This window comes from Polyodon spathula, chromosome 12, assembly GCF_017654505.1.
Source record: "Polyodon spathula isolate WHYD16114869_AA chromosome 12, ASM1765450v1, whole genome shotgun sequence".
NCBI lineage: Eukaryota > Metazoa > Chordata > Actinopteri > Acipenseriformes > Polyodontidae > Polyodon > Polyodon spathula.
In genome coordinates, this window is record NC_054545.1 from 28125920 (window position 1) to 28144126 (window position 18207).

An 18207-nucleotide genomic window follows, 5' to 3' on the forward strand; every position below is an offset into this window, starting at 1 on the left:
AACACAGAAACTGCGGATACAGAAATGCAGCACACTTTGGACGAGCTGATTTACTAAAGGCATATTTGTATTTGTTTGTAAAACCGTTTTTTGGACGATTACAAGTCTGCAGTAATGTGCAAAATCGACAATTTATCATGCTAAATCGTGGGATTGGTCGTCTTGAAACCGCCTGGAAAAACACAGGCTGGACTAAAAAATGGCAAGTACAATTATTCCTCTTGTGTGTGTGTGCTACAGACGTAGTTTATGGACAGATTAATTATACTATCCCAGAAGAAATGAAAAAAGGATCGTTTGTCGGTAATGTTGCGCAAGACTTGGGGTTAGATCTTAAAAGACTGGCATCTGGCAGAGCTCGTATTTTTACGGGAAGCAGTGCCGAGTACATGGAGCTGAATGTCGATAAAGGGCAATTGGTTGTGAAAGAAAGAATAGACAGGGAACTGTTATGTGAGCAGGCGTCTCCATGCAGTTTGAGTTTTGAAATTATTCTTGAAAACCCAATGGAACTCTTTCGTGTTACAATAGAAATTCTTGATATTAACGATAATGCTCCCGTATTTCCCAAAAATGAAGTTACATTACAAATAAGCGAGTCAGCTCTGCCAGGGGCGCGTTTCTTACTGGAAAGCGCCATGGACCCTGATGTGGGTGTTAACACTCTCCAAAGCTATTCACTAGAACCAAGTGATAATTTTATTTTAAAAACACACTCCCGTCCTGATGGCAGTAAATATGTAGAGATGATGCTGCAAATACCGCTGGATCGAGAAAAGCAGGAACAACATTCTTTAATATTAACTGCTGTTGATGGCGGGGACCCTCAGAGGTCTGGCACAGTTAATATATATGTTGTTGTCCTAGATGCAAACGACAATGCTCCAGTGTTTAGCCAGTCGGTGTACAAAGCTGCTGTGCTTGAAAATGCATTAAAAGGCACAACAGTGACGACAGTAAATGCATTTGATGCAGATGCAGGGTCAAATGCAGAAGTAAGTTTCTCTTTTTCTCACACGACTCATAGTGTTTCAGGGCTATTTGAGCTAGAACCAAATACTGGTGAAATAAAAGTGATAGGACAACTGGATTTTGAGAAAGCTAAAATGTATGAGATTAACATACAAGCAACAGACCATGGCGGTCTTACAGACTCTGGTAAAGTAATAATTGAAATTATTGATGTAAATGATAACATTCCATCTGTAAATATGATGTCATTTTCGAGTCCAATACCAGAAGACTCCTTACCTGGAACTGTGATAGCTATGATTAAGGTTGAAGATCGAGATTCTGGAAAAAACGGGCAGGTTCGTTGTTCAATTGACAGAGATCTGCCTTTTAAAATCAAGTCGTCCTTAACTAACTACTATAGTTTAATGACTGGAAGTATGTTAGACCGTGAAATAGTCTCTGAATACAACATAACCATCACCGCAGTAGACGAAGGAGAGCCTCCTCTGTCAAGTAACCTGACAATACAACTGACGATATCTGATGTTAACGACAATGCACCGAAATTCGACCAGGACGTATACACCGCTTACGTGATTGAAAACAACTCCCCAGGAGTATCTATATTTTCTTTACGAGCCAAAGACTCTGACTGGAGCCAGAATGCCCTTATTTCTTACTTTCTTGAAGAAAAACAAATTAACATGACGCCAGTATCTTCCTATATTTCAATTAATTCTGACTCTGGTATAATTTATGCTGTGAGGTCATTTGACTATGAACAAATAAGAGACTTTCAAATTCACGTTAAAGCTCAGGATGGAGGTTCTCCTCCTCTTAGCAACAACGTGACTTTAAACATCTTTGTGCAGGACCAGAATGACAATGCGCCTCAGATTCTCTATCCAGTACAATCTGAAGGCTCTCTGGTGGCTGAAATGGTGCCTCGTTCAGCTGATGTTGGCTATCTCGTGACTAAAGTGGTAGCTGTTGATGCCGACTCTGGACAGAATGCGTGGCTTTCATACAAAATGCACAAAGCTACAGACAGGACACTTTTTGAAGTGGGGCTGCAAAATGGGGAGATAAGGACGTTGCGCCAGGTTGTTGACAAAGATGCTGTGAAACAAAGACTTGTTGTTTTAGTGGAGGATAATGGTCAGCCCTCTCGTTCAGCTACAGTGAATGTGAACGTGGCGGTTGCTGACAGCTTTCCTGAATTACTTTCCGAATTCAGTGACTTCATACAGGATAAGGATTACAACGAAAATCTGACATTTTATTTGGTGGTATCATTGGCTACAGTTTCGTTTCTCTTTATTGTCTCCATTATAATGCTGTTGTCAGTAAAGTTCTGTAAATGGAGACAATCCAGACTGTTTTATAAATCAAACGGAAACCTCCCTGCTATTCCATATTACCCACCCCAGTATGCAGACGCTGGGGGAACAGGAACACTTCGACATGTGTACAATTATGAGGTGTGTTTAACAACCGACTCGGGAAAGAGCGAATTCAAATACATCAGACCTTGTAGCCAAAGCGTTTTAAATGCTGACCCGCGTGCTGCAGAGACCATGCTGCACGTGCAGAAGGAGAATAATTTAATTGATGACACAAACCCTTCCATACAGGTGAGCCTTCGTTGATGAAGACATTGCAGTGACTTTGTACTGTGTAATAATTGCTACATTAAATATAATGCCAAATACTTTAGATTGCAAACACGAACAAGTTACAGTAACAACACATTCTGTAGATCATTTCCATAATGTAGGTTATTATACATAAATAAACAAACAGTACATAATGTAAGTATAGAATACAGGTATGCTTTGTTAGATTTGGTACAACCTGATTGTTGTAAAACAGTTTTTATGTACCATGCTAAACATGTGACTGATTGCTGTGTGATTGCCCATGTCATATATACAGTATGGAGTGGTCAGTTGCCTGCATTTTGTCCACAGTGGTTAATATAGGCCACTATATTTTAATAATATATATTTTATATTGCAGTTTAGTTGAAAAACATTTGATACTTTATGTATGAGTGCTCTGACAAAAGAATGCCCTTCATGAGATAATGTCAGAATGTCATAATAATAGAAGGTCTTTCAGAAGCTTTCACCTTTTATTATTAGGACATATTATCATAGATATTACTATGTACATGTGTAATATCGCTGTCAATCAGCTATGACAAATATATATATATATATATATATATATATATATATATATATATATATATATATATATATATGTGTGTGTGTGTGTGTGTGTGTGTGTGTGTGTGTGTGTGTGTGTGTTAAATATATATATGTGTATATATAGATACAATATATATATACATGTATACACATATACACATATACATATATATATATATATATATATATATATATATATATATATAATATATATATGCCTTTAAACGATTTATTGCCTTTATTTGTAATATTTTATGTTGCAGTGTAGTTGAAAAACATTTGATACTTTATGTACGAGTGCTCTGACAAAAGGATGCCCTTCGTGAGATAATGTCATAAGTTGTTTTTTTTTGGTTTTTTAGAATACTACTTTCACAAATGAAAAAAATAAACGTTGTGTTGTCTTGGGGTTTATGTAACGGTGCCCACATTTCTTACAATATTTTGGATTCATGGGTTGAATGTGTGTGTGTGTGTGTGTGGGGGGGGGGGTGTTCATATCAGGTTCAGAGACTTGATATGAACAGAGTAAATGGGTGAATGCAGTTGGTTTTACTTGGTTTATACAGTAGAAGAAATGCATCTCAATGAAATGAAGAAATTAAAGGTAATTGTATACCTCTAAAATCCAAAGATAGATGGTGCAGCTCTGGAGTGAAAGTTATCAGAGGACAGATTACTTACATGATGAGATCCGTAGGAGGTTGGGGTTCTTTGTGTCAAGAAGCAGAATTTGTTTTAACATATTCTGGGATTAGTGCAATTATACACTCAATTTAATATACACATAACTTAAACACAAATTTGTTATTTCATGCAATTATGAATCTATGTCATTATCTGCACCAACAGAAAACATTAAAATACTATGCATATTGTGTATCATGTATATGCTCCTTTTATTTCTAGCAAGAACAATAGTATATTATACAGAACACACATGCAATGTTGAAGGGTCTTAGCCAAAACAGTGAACAGCGTCAATAGCAACAGTGGTGAAAGTGCGTCTCAAATAGAATGTATGTGCTATATAATTCATATTGTACAGCTAAAATGCTTACAGAAATAATGCCTCATTCCTAAATGGCAGAAAAATTATTGATACACCAGCAACTGGCTGACTGATCTTTAAAAAAAAAAAAAGGCATACAAGCAGTAATGATTTTATAATTAAAACTTTCACTGAAGTCTGTTTGGTTGTGTAGATTTAGTTCTATGGTTTTAGTATCTTCAGATTATCTACAGCGGTTTTGTGCCGCTGGTTCGCTCAAGCTCTTAGTTATGTGAAAGCTCATATGCCCGATATGAACCCTTAATAATCAAATACAACAAGATGCACATGTTTTTTTTAACTAAATGAAAGTAAGCAATCAAACTATTATGTATATATGGCAGCTTTTGTCGAAATTCTCTTTTTTTATATTTATTTTCTGTGAACATTAGTTTATGGACAATCTTGTTTGCTTTTAAACCAATTTTTTTACAAAAAACGACTATTCTATAGTCCATTCAATTTAATTCCGTACATGGTCTTGTTGTACTAGTGCTAAAATATACACTGCCTTTTTTCTTAATATATTTACCTGAAACCTGGCTTAATATAGTTTTAGGAAATGGAATGTCAGCACTGTACTTGCATCCAAAGCGCGTCCAACGTTGAAAATAAAAATATGGCTAAAAGCAAAACAGTATTCGGTTCAACAGAGACGGTCAGTAGCTTAAAAACAAATAAGCTAAATTCTCCGTGTCTGTATTTTGAAATTTCTGTCGGCAGCATGCCCTATCCTGTATGTCTGTGGCGCTGTTCACCAATAAGGTGCTGAAAAGTGTTCCGCGGTCATCTCCCTTCAGTGCTGTTCCTTGTTCAATGGGGCCTCCCCTCTCGGAGAATAATTAAAGTTAACATTGTATTTCATTATTTCACTAGTTGTAGTTTCTCTTATTTCATTTTTGACACAATGGTTGCTATAAACGACAGAGAACCTAGTGCAATTGCACACCTAAGCAATATGCTTCAAATGCAGTTTAGTTCTAATAAAACTATTAAATACGTAGAAACGGATTTAAAGATTAATGTCAACACCCGATCCCAAGCCTATCTCGATTGTCAGACAGGAATGAATTCATGTTAATTAGCTTTTCTTGTCTACCAACTCCCACAGCTAAACATGAAAATTCCAATATTGAATCTAATGAGGCCAACTTGATAATGCTGGGCTGAACTATTACGACGACTGCAAATTGATTTATGGCACACACACACACACACACACACACACACACACACACACACACACACACACACACACATATATAATATATAATATATATAAATATATGTATATATAGATATATATATAGTATATATATATATATATATATATATATATATATATATATATATATATATATATATATATATATATAGATAGATACATCACACACACACACACACACACACACACCATATATATATATATATATATATATATATATATATATATATATATATATACATACATACACACACACACACACACACACACACACACACACACACACACACATATATATATATATATATATATATATATATATATATATATATATATATGTCATATCTGATAACTGCCGCTGACGGCGATATTACACATGTACATAGTAATATCTATGATAATATGTCCTAATAATAAAATGTGAAAGCTTCTGAAAGACCTTCTATTATTACATTGTAAGAGATCTCTGTTATAGGTAATGTTACAAGTCTATGTGAAGGGTTTTTAAGCACTGTGATTTGGTGAAGATAACTACGTTACATTAATGAATGTTTTAATAACGACGTGAATTTTAATTTCATCCTAATTACAATTTTTGTCTGTGAGTGGAATACATTCAGTCAGATTTCTTGCTGTGCTGTTAGTACCAGTGCTGAAGTGACTGATAGTATTTTGAAATGTAAAGAACGCATTTTAACCGCGTGTGGCGCTGTGTCACAATAACAGGAGTATTCAGCTTGGGTTCCTGATCATACAAGGCGCTTCTGTGTCACTTAGGCAGACGGTGCTTCATTTTCAGGTTTTAATCAGAAGGATAACAAATCACGTCATGCTGAATGTCGAGTTAAATCATATTAGTGTAGTTTGAACATCAGAACATGTAATATTATTTAGTGTAAGATTTTTAATAATAATAATAATAATAATAATAATAATAATAATAATAATAATAATAATAATAATAATAATATATATATATATATATATATAATATATATATATATATATATATATATATATATATATATAATAGATATATATATATATAGATATAGATATAGATATAGATTATATATATATATATATATATATATATATATATATATATATATATATATATATATGATCTTTGTTTTATTATACATATTAAGAGGAGCCATTGCACAACTAAATTGTATTCATTATAAAAGGTAATTCAAATAAAAATCAGGTAAGCAAACGTCCAACAGTAAAAGGAAAGCCTAGCGCACCTTTAAAGTGTTATAAAGTTTATATTGGGTAGCTGTGTTCCAATAAAGGGATGAACCGGGCTTGGAGATCTAATCCCTTCCCCAGTCACAGCACCGTTACCCTTCCAGTGCAGAGAGCTGGGAGAGAGAACGTCGTTTGCACATCCACCGATACAGTCATCTTAAAAAAAAAGCAATTTATTTTTTTTTCTCTTAATTTATTTTGCTATGAAGCTATTTTAAACGTATTGGGAAATGAAGAGTGGGACAAAAAAAGAGATCTTGAAATGGCAGGCGCTGTGGTTTCATTTCTTTCTCTCGTGGAATACAATATATGAACAGATCTGATACACAATTCCAGAGGAGTTAAATAAATGTTCTTTGTCGGGAATTTAACAAAGGATTTGGGACTGGATGCAACTGAAATTTTCCACCGTAAACTGCGGATAGCTTCTGAAGCGGGTAAGCAATATTTTACTGTGGATTTGGGAAAGGGCGATTTGGTTGTGAGTGAGAGAATCGACAGGGGGTATCTATGTGGACAAATCGCCAGTTGCTTGTTACCTCTGGAAGTTATAATTGAAACACCATTGCAGCTACATCGGATTGAGATTGAAAGCCAAGATGATAATGATCTTAAAAATCCCCGAGTCCAGAAATCCCGGTACTCGATTTCCACTGGAGAGCGCGCAGGATCCTGATGTTGGTACGAATAGATTACATTCTTATAATGTAAACACAAATGGATATTTTACTTTGAATGTTAAAAATCTCGAAGATGGTAGAAAAGTTCCGGAATTGATTTTGGATAAATCACTGGACAGAGAGACATCGTCTTTTCACAAACTTGTGTTGACAGCTATAGACGTGGGCAATCCTGCCAGATCAGGGACTACACAGCTGAAGGTAATGGTTGTGGATAACAATGACAACGCACCCCAGTTTGATAAAGCTCTTTATAAAAAATACCTGAACGAAAATACTCCTCCAGGAAATGTTGCCATCAAACTTAAAGCTATTGACTTAGATGACGGAGTTAATGGAGAGGTGCAGTATTATCTTGATGACTTAACTCCAGACGTCGTACATAAACTGTTTAATTTAAATTCGCAGACGGGTGAGATAACGGTAACAGGACAACTGGACTATGAAGAGACCAATTTGTACGCAATTGACGTGATAGCTAAAGACAAAGACAATCCAGAAATGGAGGGACACTGCAAAGTTCAAATACACATTTTAGATGTGAACAATAACGCCCCAGAAATCATTCTCACTTCACTGCCTAGTCCTGTTCTAGAAAATGCTTCCATTGGAACTGTCATAACATTATAAGCGCACGAGATTTAGACTCTAGAGACAAAGGGAAGATATATTTACAAGTACCAGCAGACTATCCTTTTACTTTGAAACCTTCCTTTCTAAACCACTATGCATTAGTTACCGATGTGCTCTTTGACCGTAAAATAGTTCCTGTGTATGACATAGAAATAATAGCAACAGACTCTGGGTCACCACCTCTCTCAACAAAGAAAACAATCACTGTTAACATTTTAGATGTTAATGACAACCCTCCTCGGTTCTCACAGCCATCCTGCTCTGTGTATGTGAAGGAAAACAACGTCCATGGGACATTATTATGTTCAGTGTCTGCTTCTGATCCCGACTTGGATACAAACTCTCAGCTGTCTTACTCTATTGTTGATACCCAGGTACAAGATGTGTCAGTCTCTTCGTATATTTACATCAGTTCAGACAATGGCAGCATTTATAAGGGACATTCCTTTGACTATGAACAGTTAAAAGTTTTCCAGATCCAAATACAGGTAAAAGACCACGGGACTCCACTCTTAAGCAGCAATGTGACTGTCATTTTGCATCAAAACGACAATGCGCCTGCTGTTATATATCCGTTGGTTGAAATGGGTTTTCTTCCTCATCAGAAAATGTCCATGCTGCTAAAGCAGAATACCTCGTCACTAAGGTGACGGCAGTGGATGCAGACTCTGGTCAGAACGCGTGGGTTTCCTATCAGCTTATACAGGCTACAGATGACACCTTGTTCATTCTGACTCTTTATACCGGGGAGATTAGGACTAAACGCGGTGTTCTTGAGCAGGATGACGCCTCCCAGAGGCTTGTTATAGAAATAAAATACAATGGGGAGCCAGTGCAGTGAACTACAGTTACAGTTACAATATCATTAGAAGAGAGTGTCCATGAACCCAAATTAGATTACCACGATACATTTAAAACACATGGTTATAATTATAGTAACATAACTCGTTACTTGATCATATCCCTAGCATCAATTTCAGCTATTTCTTTCGTGACTGTTGTTATATTAACAGTGAAGTGCATTAGAAATAGCAGCGGTAGATATTTCAGAGGCGCTGCTTCTAACGATGGATATAAACACCCAAACAGAAACCTACAAATACAGTTAAACTCTGACGGGCCAATACAGTACGTTGAAGTTGTAGGAGGTGACGTGCTATCTCAGAGCCAGTCCTATAGATCATGCTTCTCACCCGTGTCAGAGGCAAGTGATTTCCCGTTTGTTAAGCCCAGCAGGGAGTATACTTTCAAGGATGCTCTAAATTGTGTTGACAATACCGGGATTAATGCATTTCAGCAGGTGGGCATTGAATGAAATTAACAATTTGCTTATGCATTTAGAGTGATGTTCGTTGTAAAATAATTGCCTGTTTTTTTTTTTTGTTTGTTTGTTTGTTTGTTTGTTTAGTTTTTTTGGTTGTTTTTTGTTTTGTTTTTTTGAATATGTAAATGTTTGAGGACATATTCCTCCTCTTCAAATAAAAAGGATGTGTGTTCATTACACAATGTTTACCCTGTTTTCGGCTAGGATTGTGCAGATAGGGTATTCATAGTTTGGAATGCACATGATGTGTTGTCTAACAGTTGCAGCAAACTGCATTCTTTTTGAATAAGTGTTATTATTTTATTTTATTTTTTTCATTTTGAAAACGTGTAAAGTACAAATATGTATAAGTTCTGGCTTTGTCCTATAATGTGGCTAGGTGGCGCCATTTTTTCTTTAAAAGTTAGTTGATTGTCTGATGGTGAAGTAGTATTTCATACATTAATAATAATAATAATAATAATAATAATAATAATAATAATAATAATAATAATAATAATAATATCAACAACGTTCTGTCTTTTTAATATACAAGTATATACATAAAATACCAAAAAATAACAAATATGAATAGATACTTCTTTGAACTCATAAGTGTCGGGTTCTACTTTTAATACATTATAATTTGTATTAAGTGACATGATATGTATTGGGCAATTACAGTGTTTTCAAACAATTTGTTAAATAACTTACCCCTTTAAAACACAATAAATTAGCTCTAATAATATATTAAACACATGTAAACATTTATCTTTAGCAGAATGCTAAATATATTTAGCACACCGTACTATGAACACATTTGTAATCCAGTGATTAAAATGGATATCAAGTTGTACTGGATATAATGAACATGGGCAGACACAATGTTATTATGCATACGTTTAGCAAATGTGCTTTCAGTACGTAAAAAAAAAAAAAAAAAACGTAGGCACATTTTTATTTTAGTGAAATTTAGCTACCACTAATCTCGTTGGATATTGTCGACCAAGCAGACGTGGGGGCGCTCTTTTCCCCGGAGAGCGCACAAGATCCAGACTCGAATAATACTACAGTCTTATCAGTTCAATACAAAATGAAAACTTCGTTGTGTATTTAAAATCAGGCAAAGGCAGTAACAAATCCCTCGAGTTAATACTAGAAAAGGCATTGGACAGAGAAGCGAAAGCGTTGTTTCACCTGATTGTGACGGCAGTTGATTGGGGGGGGTAACCTCAGCTGCAATATCGGTTATTTTCTTTCTGTCTTTATTTTCCTTAGCCATGACATGCGCCAGGATGATTGACAACACTATAATACATATAACTGTTGCTACAGAAAGCAGAGGAATCTGAAGGGTGTATATAAGTATGCCAGTAGCAATATTCATTCCCAGTATAATGTAGGCGGACTTGTACAGTACGTGGAAGTGGGGGAAGGCGGCACACCATCCCAAACACGGTGCTACAGATCTTGTTTCTCCCCTATTTCTTACAGGAGTGAATTTATGTTTGTCATGTCTTTGAGTTCACCCATGAACAACATCAGCTCCCATAATGTCAATAATTACAGGAAACGAGGTGAGGATATAAAGACCCAGATATTATTATTATTATTATTATTATTATTATTATTATTATTATTATTATTATTATTATTATTATTATTAGTTTAATTATTATTATTATTATTATATAATAATAATAATAATAATAATAATAATAATAATAATAATAATAATAATAATAATAATAATGTGTTTGGTGATAATTTACATTTATTTGTAACGTCAAGAGCAGATCAAGTTCGGCTGAGAGTTCGATTTGAGTAGACCATTGATTCTATTGCGAGCGTCAGCATGCCTTCACTGCGACACCTGGTGGCAAATTTGAATTACTCACTTTCAATCATCCACAATTGTATTAGAGGCACTTATCCCTACAATGGTAAAATTTGCATTAAATAACATGTTCCTGTCTTGGTATTATAGATGGTATTAAAATGTTTTTTTTTTTTTTTGTTTGTTTGTTTGTTTGTTTGTTTTATCCAAGGCATGTATTTTAAAACAAAGTTCATTTTTTTATACAGACAAATATTGAGTATTATTTGTTGCTGTTGTTGCTGTTTAACTTGTCAGACGTGCCTGAACCATTTCCTTTATCACATTTGCCACAGATAAATACATTATGTAAGGCTTGGATATGCAGAAAATGCAGGGTGTAAATCAGCATTGACCTCCTGTAATTCAAGAGTGCAGTCGTTCTCCTTTCAGGCTGTCTATTCCTTTAAGAGATTCTTTAACAGCTATTGGAGAAAATGCGTGGCGCTGTTCACCAATAAGGTGCTGGATTATGTTCAGCGATCAACTCCCCCGCCCCTTGCAAAGCAGCACAACCCCTCTGTGCTTGGAATTACATGTGAGACTAGATGGATTTCTGTTTTCCTTTTTTATTTTATTTTTCCAAAATCTCCGCGTTTTAGTGTCTTTTTAACGAATAATGGATGTTTTGTGCGAATTAGTGCTCTTACCGCTGACAGTGGCTGCTTGACAAGACCCCATGGATTTATAAATACATGTTAAGCTATATATTTGGTCTGACAATCTGCATTTTTTTCCCACAATGGAATGCAATAAAAGGAAACGCTCTTTGCACTGGCAAGTATTGTGTTTCTATGTTTCCTGTCATTGGATTTCTGCTTACGGTCAGCTTAAATATTCCGTCCCAGAAGAATTAAACACGGGTGCGTTTGTTGGAAATATTGCAAAAGATTTAGGACTGGATGTAGCAAAAATTTCTGAACGCAACCTGCGAGTTGTCTCTGATTCCAGTGTGCAGTATTTCGAGGTGAGCTTGGAAAGCGGAGCTTTGGTTATTAAAGATAAAATAGACCGAGAACAGATATGTGGGTTAAGCTTAACGTGTTCCCTGCACCTTCAGTTAGTGCTTCAAAACCCTTTGGAATTGTACCGAGTGGAAGTACAGATACTTGATGTCAACGACAACGCACCTCAATTCCCAACTAAAAGTATATCATTGGAGATATCAGAAGCTGCTACACCGGGCTCTAGTGTTCGCCTCGAGATTGCTCAGGATCCCGACGTGGGCTCGAATGCTTTGCGTACTTACCAGCTTACCCCTAACGACTATTTTGTTTTAAGTGTACAAACTCGAAGTGATGGTACTAAACTACCCGAGCTGGTGATAGAAAAAGCTCTCGACAGGGAACAACACTTCATGTATAATTTAGAGCTGACAGCCTTTGACGGGGGAACACCTGAGAAATCTGGAACTACAAAAGTTATTATTAAGATTCTTGATGTTAATGACAATATACCTCGATTTAACAGTCCGGTATATAAGGTCAGCCTTATGGAAAACACACCTATTGGTAAATTATTGGTACAAATAAATGCATCTGATCTGGATGATGGTCAGAATGGGGAAATATATTATTTTTTCAGTAAACACACGCCAGAAACGGTGCGCCAGCTGTTCAGAGTGGACTCAGAAACAGGTGAAATTAGGGTAAATGGGTTGATAGATTTTGAGGATGCAAGCTTTTATGAGATTGATGTGCAAGCCAGAGATAAAGGAACCCCTGCTTCAGAAGGATCTTGTAACATTAAAGTGGAAGTGATTGATGTGAATGATAATGCTCCACAGCTGACAATAACGTCCCTGTCCAGTCTTGTTGTAGAGAATGCTTTACCTGGAACTGTAATTGCACTCATTAGTGTAAGGGATCGGGACTCAGGGCATAATGGGGAGGTGCTTATGCAGATACCTGTAAACATGCCATTTAAATTAAAGTCTTCCTTTCACGGCCACTACTCCTTGATAACTGATGGTCCACTGGATCGTGAAAAAGTTCCTGAATACAACATCACAGTCACAGCCACTGATTCGGGTTCCCCTCCACTATCCTCTAGTATAATCCTGCCTGTCAGTCTTTCAGATGTGAATGACAATGCTCCAGTGTTTTCTCAACCTTCATATGCAGTCCACATACAAGAAAACAATGCCCCCGGAGCTGCTATTTGTTCTGTAACAGCATTTGATGCCGATGTGGGCAAAAACTCCCAGCTTTCTTATTCTGTCTTGGACAGCACAATCCAAGAAACATCTGTTTCCTCTTATGTGTACATTAACTCAGAGAATGGGGACATTTACTCCATGCGCTCCTTTGACTATGAGCAGGTTAAAGTTTTCCAAATCCATGTGCAGGTAAAAGATGCTGGCATACCTTCACTGAGCTCTAATGTGACCGTGCATGTATTTGTCTTGGACCTAAATGACAATGCCCCTGTAGTGGTGTATCCAGCTTTCCCAAAAGGCTCAGCTCTACAGCTTACAGTCCCTCGCTCTGTTGAGGCAGGCTACCTTATAACCAAGATAGTAGCTGTTGATCCAGACAGTGGCCATAATGCATGGCTTTCCTACAGCATTCCACAAAGCAAAGACACTGGCCTGTTCCGTGTGGCGAATTACACTGGGGAAATAAGGACTGCTCGTAAATTACAAGATCTGGATGAGGCTATTCAGAATCTTGTCATTTTAGTGAAAGACAATGGAGTGCCCCCACTCTCTTCTTCAGTTCCTATTGACATAGCTGTAGAAGAAAATGACTCAGAGACTTCCTCAGAATTCAGGAACACATCTGCAAAGCAAAACGGAATGTCTGATATAACCCTGTATTTAATAATCGCTCTAGCTTCCATCTCAGCCATTTCATTCCTGGCATTCGTAATCCTCATTGTGAAGTGCCTGAGACAGAGTGGGGGCCACAGTGGTTGTTTGGGCTGCTGTTGCAGTAACAAACAGAGCCTGCGTTCCAGGGAAGCTTTTCAAAGATCCCAGAAAAGCCTTCATTTGCAACTCAACCCTGACGGGCCAATCAAATACGTGGAAGTGGTTGGGGGTTCGATGGAATCCCAGAATCAATACTATAGGTCGTGTCTCTCTGCGGTGTCTGACAGAAGTGACTTAATGTTTATCCAGACTTGTAGTCCGTCTACACCAATGGGTAATACCAACACCATTGACATGTCTCTGTCTAGCAATAACTTAATTAATACAACCTGCGAGGTGAGAAATATGTATATGTATATGTGTTTGTGTGTGTGTGTGTGTGGGGGGGGGGGGTGATGGGACTATAGTTAGCTGCTGAGGTGTTTGACACTTTTTTAATTGGTGGTCTTGCTGTTTATTACAGGTAGACTAAATTGTTTTCTCCTCAGCTCAATGCAGTTTATAAATGGTGTTATAATAATATGAAGTGTTTTAGGGTCGTAGCCTTTTTTTGGAGATAACATACAGTACATACAGTACATTTATATTCTTTTCAGAGGTAGAAAGCGATACAGTATAACCACTTCGCAATACAAAATACATGAGAATAACCCAATAGCTTTCAATTTACTGTACAGTTGTAACTTTATTTAGTTTCTGTACAGAAACCATAACATCTTAAATAGAATATGTTCAGTTTGACAGACTGCAGTAGACTCCAGTCCCACCATACTTTCATTTTCCATGTTCTAATTCAGAACCGGAAAACGAATTGTTGCTATTTTAAATTGGTACTTAATATTGACATTTAAAAATACTTAAAAACAGAAAGAACATGCATTGAAATCAAAGCTATTTATTTATACCCAATATCAAAGTCTTGTTTAAAAAAGGAGAACAATCTAATGAATTGATCTAAATGCACATAAATGCTACTCATGTACCTGATACACATGTTTTATGTTTCCCTAGTGAGACATGTGCTTGTATTATACTTGCTTCAGCTCAAGCATTCTGGAGTTGATGGGAATAATCCAGATACAATGCTGTGATTTTATTTTTCAGTAGTTCTGCATTTTACTGTTTAAATGCTTTTGATTCTGCTAATCTGTTAATGCATCTCTCTCAGTTGTGTGGAATGATCCATTTAGATGCCTGTTCTTGGAATACCTGGAACCTTTGTGACATCTAGAACTTTATCCTTTATTCTTTTAAGTGCCTTAGAATTACCTTTTGAGTATGTTGTATTGTTTTCAGTTCCTTAACATTTTTACATTCAGAATCTAGTTTTCAACAATTGTAATACTAAGAATTATAATACTTAGTTATTAGATTCCAGTTGCATAACATAACTGTTTAGTTTTGAATCAAAATATGTCCCTGTGTTTTACTGTATGTGAGAACAGTATGGATTTGATCTGTGTCCCCAGCGAATGACAAGCAAATTTCTGCCTGAGGATACTCTGCACAGCAAATCTGTTTTTTACTGGTAAACTGGGTTAATGGGGAGAAAACAGCCCTTTGGGTTTTCTGCTGGTTTGAGTGGTGGAATTTTGAATGGGTAAACCACATTGATGCAGATGATAATATAATTCTTCATCCGTTAGACACAGATGTGTAAGATGCAAACCAGATGTGTAAGCCTGGCAGTTGATTAGCTCGCTTTCATTCGACAAAGATTTATAGCCTACATCCATTTCAGGAAGGCTCTGCTTTAGGTTAGAAAGCCTTTATGAGACTATTGATTGAGAAATACATCTTTAAGAAACACAGATTACTAAAATACTGGTGTGTAGATATAATGTGTTATTTAAAATAATGTTGTTTCCCAGATAGAAATGTGTTTAAATTGAGAATATTTATGAACAATTTGAACTACTATTTAACATTTCTGTTCTGCAGTCCTAGTTTTCTTCAACCTTCTAAGGTAACTTTAAATAATTTAGAGAGCATTTAGTTCACTTTCAGAGCAACTAAAATACAAAAGTACACATTTATTTTGAGTGATTGCAATGTAATATTTTTGTTCACATATTCCATATGCAGGTGCCATGTAGACTGCATTACGATGAATACATTATTATAATAGACAGTGAGCCATACAATCTGATATATATATATATATATATATATATATATATATATATATATATATATATATATATATATATATATATATATATATATCCATAAAAAAAACAACACGTCACGCAAAAACAACATTTCTTAGATATGTGCCTGACAAGGTGTTGTAGTTTATTACTAATCTGGTCTTTACTGCACTGTACATAAAATATGTATCCATTCAGTATTCCCATTTGTTAAGTATACATTTTGTCAGAAGTATTTTGGTCATGAGGCTATGGTGTACCTTTTTATATTTTATCTTAATGTTATGCAGAAATGAAACATCTTAACTTTGTGTTTGATATGTGCTATGTGTGTTATCATGACTAAATACTTATTTTACTGGCTCTAATATGAACTGGTAAGACTCTGACTCCTGTCAATGCTAATTAACCTCTGATTTCTATCTAGGAATGTTTTTTTTTTCATGTTTCTTTCTACAGCTGAAGACTGAGGCCAAGTCAAAGAACCCCCAGCCAACAGTTTGGATGAATCTAAACCTGGAAATTCACATCACCTGCCATTAATATCCCTCTCTGATAGACTTGGTTTACATACACTTCAAAAGATCTTTCTTTTTGTTTTCTAGCAAAAACCAACAAATACTGAATGGCGTTTCTCCCAAGGTCAGAGACCTGGACCAAGCGGGTAAGCTCCTATTATTACATGCTGTATAGAATCATCATTTCAAAAGAAATATACATATATCGGAAATGTTCTTGACATGAATTTCATCATGTTTATATATATATATATATATATATATATATATATATATATATATATATATATATATATATATATATATATATATATATATATATATCCCCTTGATGAATAGTCAGAACATGCTGTCAGCTAGCGTTTAGAATATTGATAGTTGTTTTATTTGATCATCTCACACTTAAAGAAGAAATAGCTCAAAGGTGATGAGTTTGACCACTGTGCATAATTGTGAGCAGTTACAGTGCTGATAACTGTGGTCCTCTGATCTTGAACTCCTCCAAGCAGTTTGTAGAGTGAACCTCTTGGGTGGGTGAAAGTGTGACTATGAGCTCAGTTCTGAATGTAGATATTCAGAATGTAGATGTGTTTATTAAAATGAATGGTGGTATACATGTGTGGAATTGACTCACGGCAGGCTAGCTCATACAGCAATGTATGGACATATCTGCTTCTTCCTTTTGAGAAGCTAAAATCTTCTAGAAGGGTTCATTAGCTGTGCACTTTGCTCACCACCACCACACGGCATGCTGTTTAGATTTAGGGCAATAATCTATTTAATTTACCATTTTAAAATATCGCTAAGCGCTAGTATGAAACAATAAGCTCCTCGGGTTAGTATTTTTCTGGATGTGACTATTAATCAAACCAAGCTTTACTTATCCCATTTTGTTTTAAAACATTACTGGTCACCTCCTCACATCTGTGAGTGTATAAGAGCCATCAATAGTAAGCATGGACAAGGGCAATTGCAGTGGTTATTCCATATATGTACAGCAGGGGTCTCTGTTGAGTAATTAGACAACAGTGTATGGGGCTTTAAGGGGGTAAAATACCTTTTTCAAAAACCTGTTGCGTTCTACAAAGGCAACATTTTACAAATTGATAGATGAATAACCCTGGTTTTCCTAATTAATTAATTAATAATAATAATAATAATAATAATAATATAATATAATAATAATAATAATAATAATAATAATAATAATAATAATGAGATATATGTAATAAGGACAGCAGATCAAACCAATGCTAACCAGCTGAGACCTGGTGTAGAGATAGATTGTAGCAATAGAGACTATTCTTATTTGAATCGCTGGTTAAAAAGGATGTCCATCAACAGATCTCCATATCTGCTGTAACTAATGTAAGCATTTATGGCTGATGCAATCCTGATGTGAAAGACCGGGTTGGGTGACAGTGTAATTCTGTTGATAAGATCGGTCTATCATCACCCAACCTCATTTGAACCTGCAT

The 18207-nt window shown here is 35.7% G+C and overlaps 2 protein-coding genes and 1 pseudogene across 16 annotated transcripts in view; all 3 read left to right on the top strand.

Annotated features, from left to right (window-relative positions):
* The window catches only part of LOC121323860 (protocadherin gamma-A11-like), a 103121-nt gene that overhangs the window by 79616 nt on the left and 5298 nt on the right, over positions 1-18207 (top strand). For 12 of the 15 annotated variants that reach the window (XM_041265157.1, XM_041265148.1, XM_041265146.1 and 9 more), the window contains exon 2: positions 16817-16875. In XM_041265157.1, coding sequence (XP_041121091.1) covers positions 16817-16875 — 59 coding nt within the window. Of the gene's footprint in view, positions 1-16; positions 203-10851; positions 10891-11377; positions 14398-16816; positions 16876-18207 lie in introns of those variants that run through there. The other 3 variants (XM_041265161.1, XM_041265160.1, XM_041265147.1) reach the window with 3 other exon arrangements.
* Positions 210-2588, top strand: LOC121323866 (annotated as a pseudogene).
* LOC121323867 (protocadherin gamma-C5-like) lies at positions 6670-9312 on the top strand. Its single transcript, XM_041265164.1, has one exon. It carries the CDS (start codon positions 7297-7299, stop codon positions 8005-8007), a length of 711 nt encoding a protein of 236 aa, XP_041121098.1. The 5' UTR covers positions 6670-7296; the 3' UTR covers positions 8008-9312.

What these genes read in the sequence shown, in the direction of transcription:
- LOC121323867 (XM_041265164.1), top strand. Translation starts at nt 7,297, where the DNA reads ATGATAATGATCTTAAAAATCCCCGAGTCCAGAAATCCCGGTACTCGA.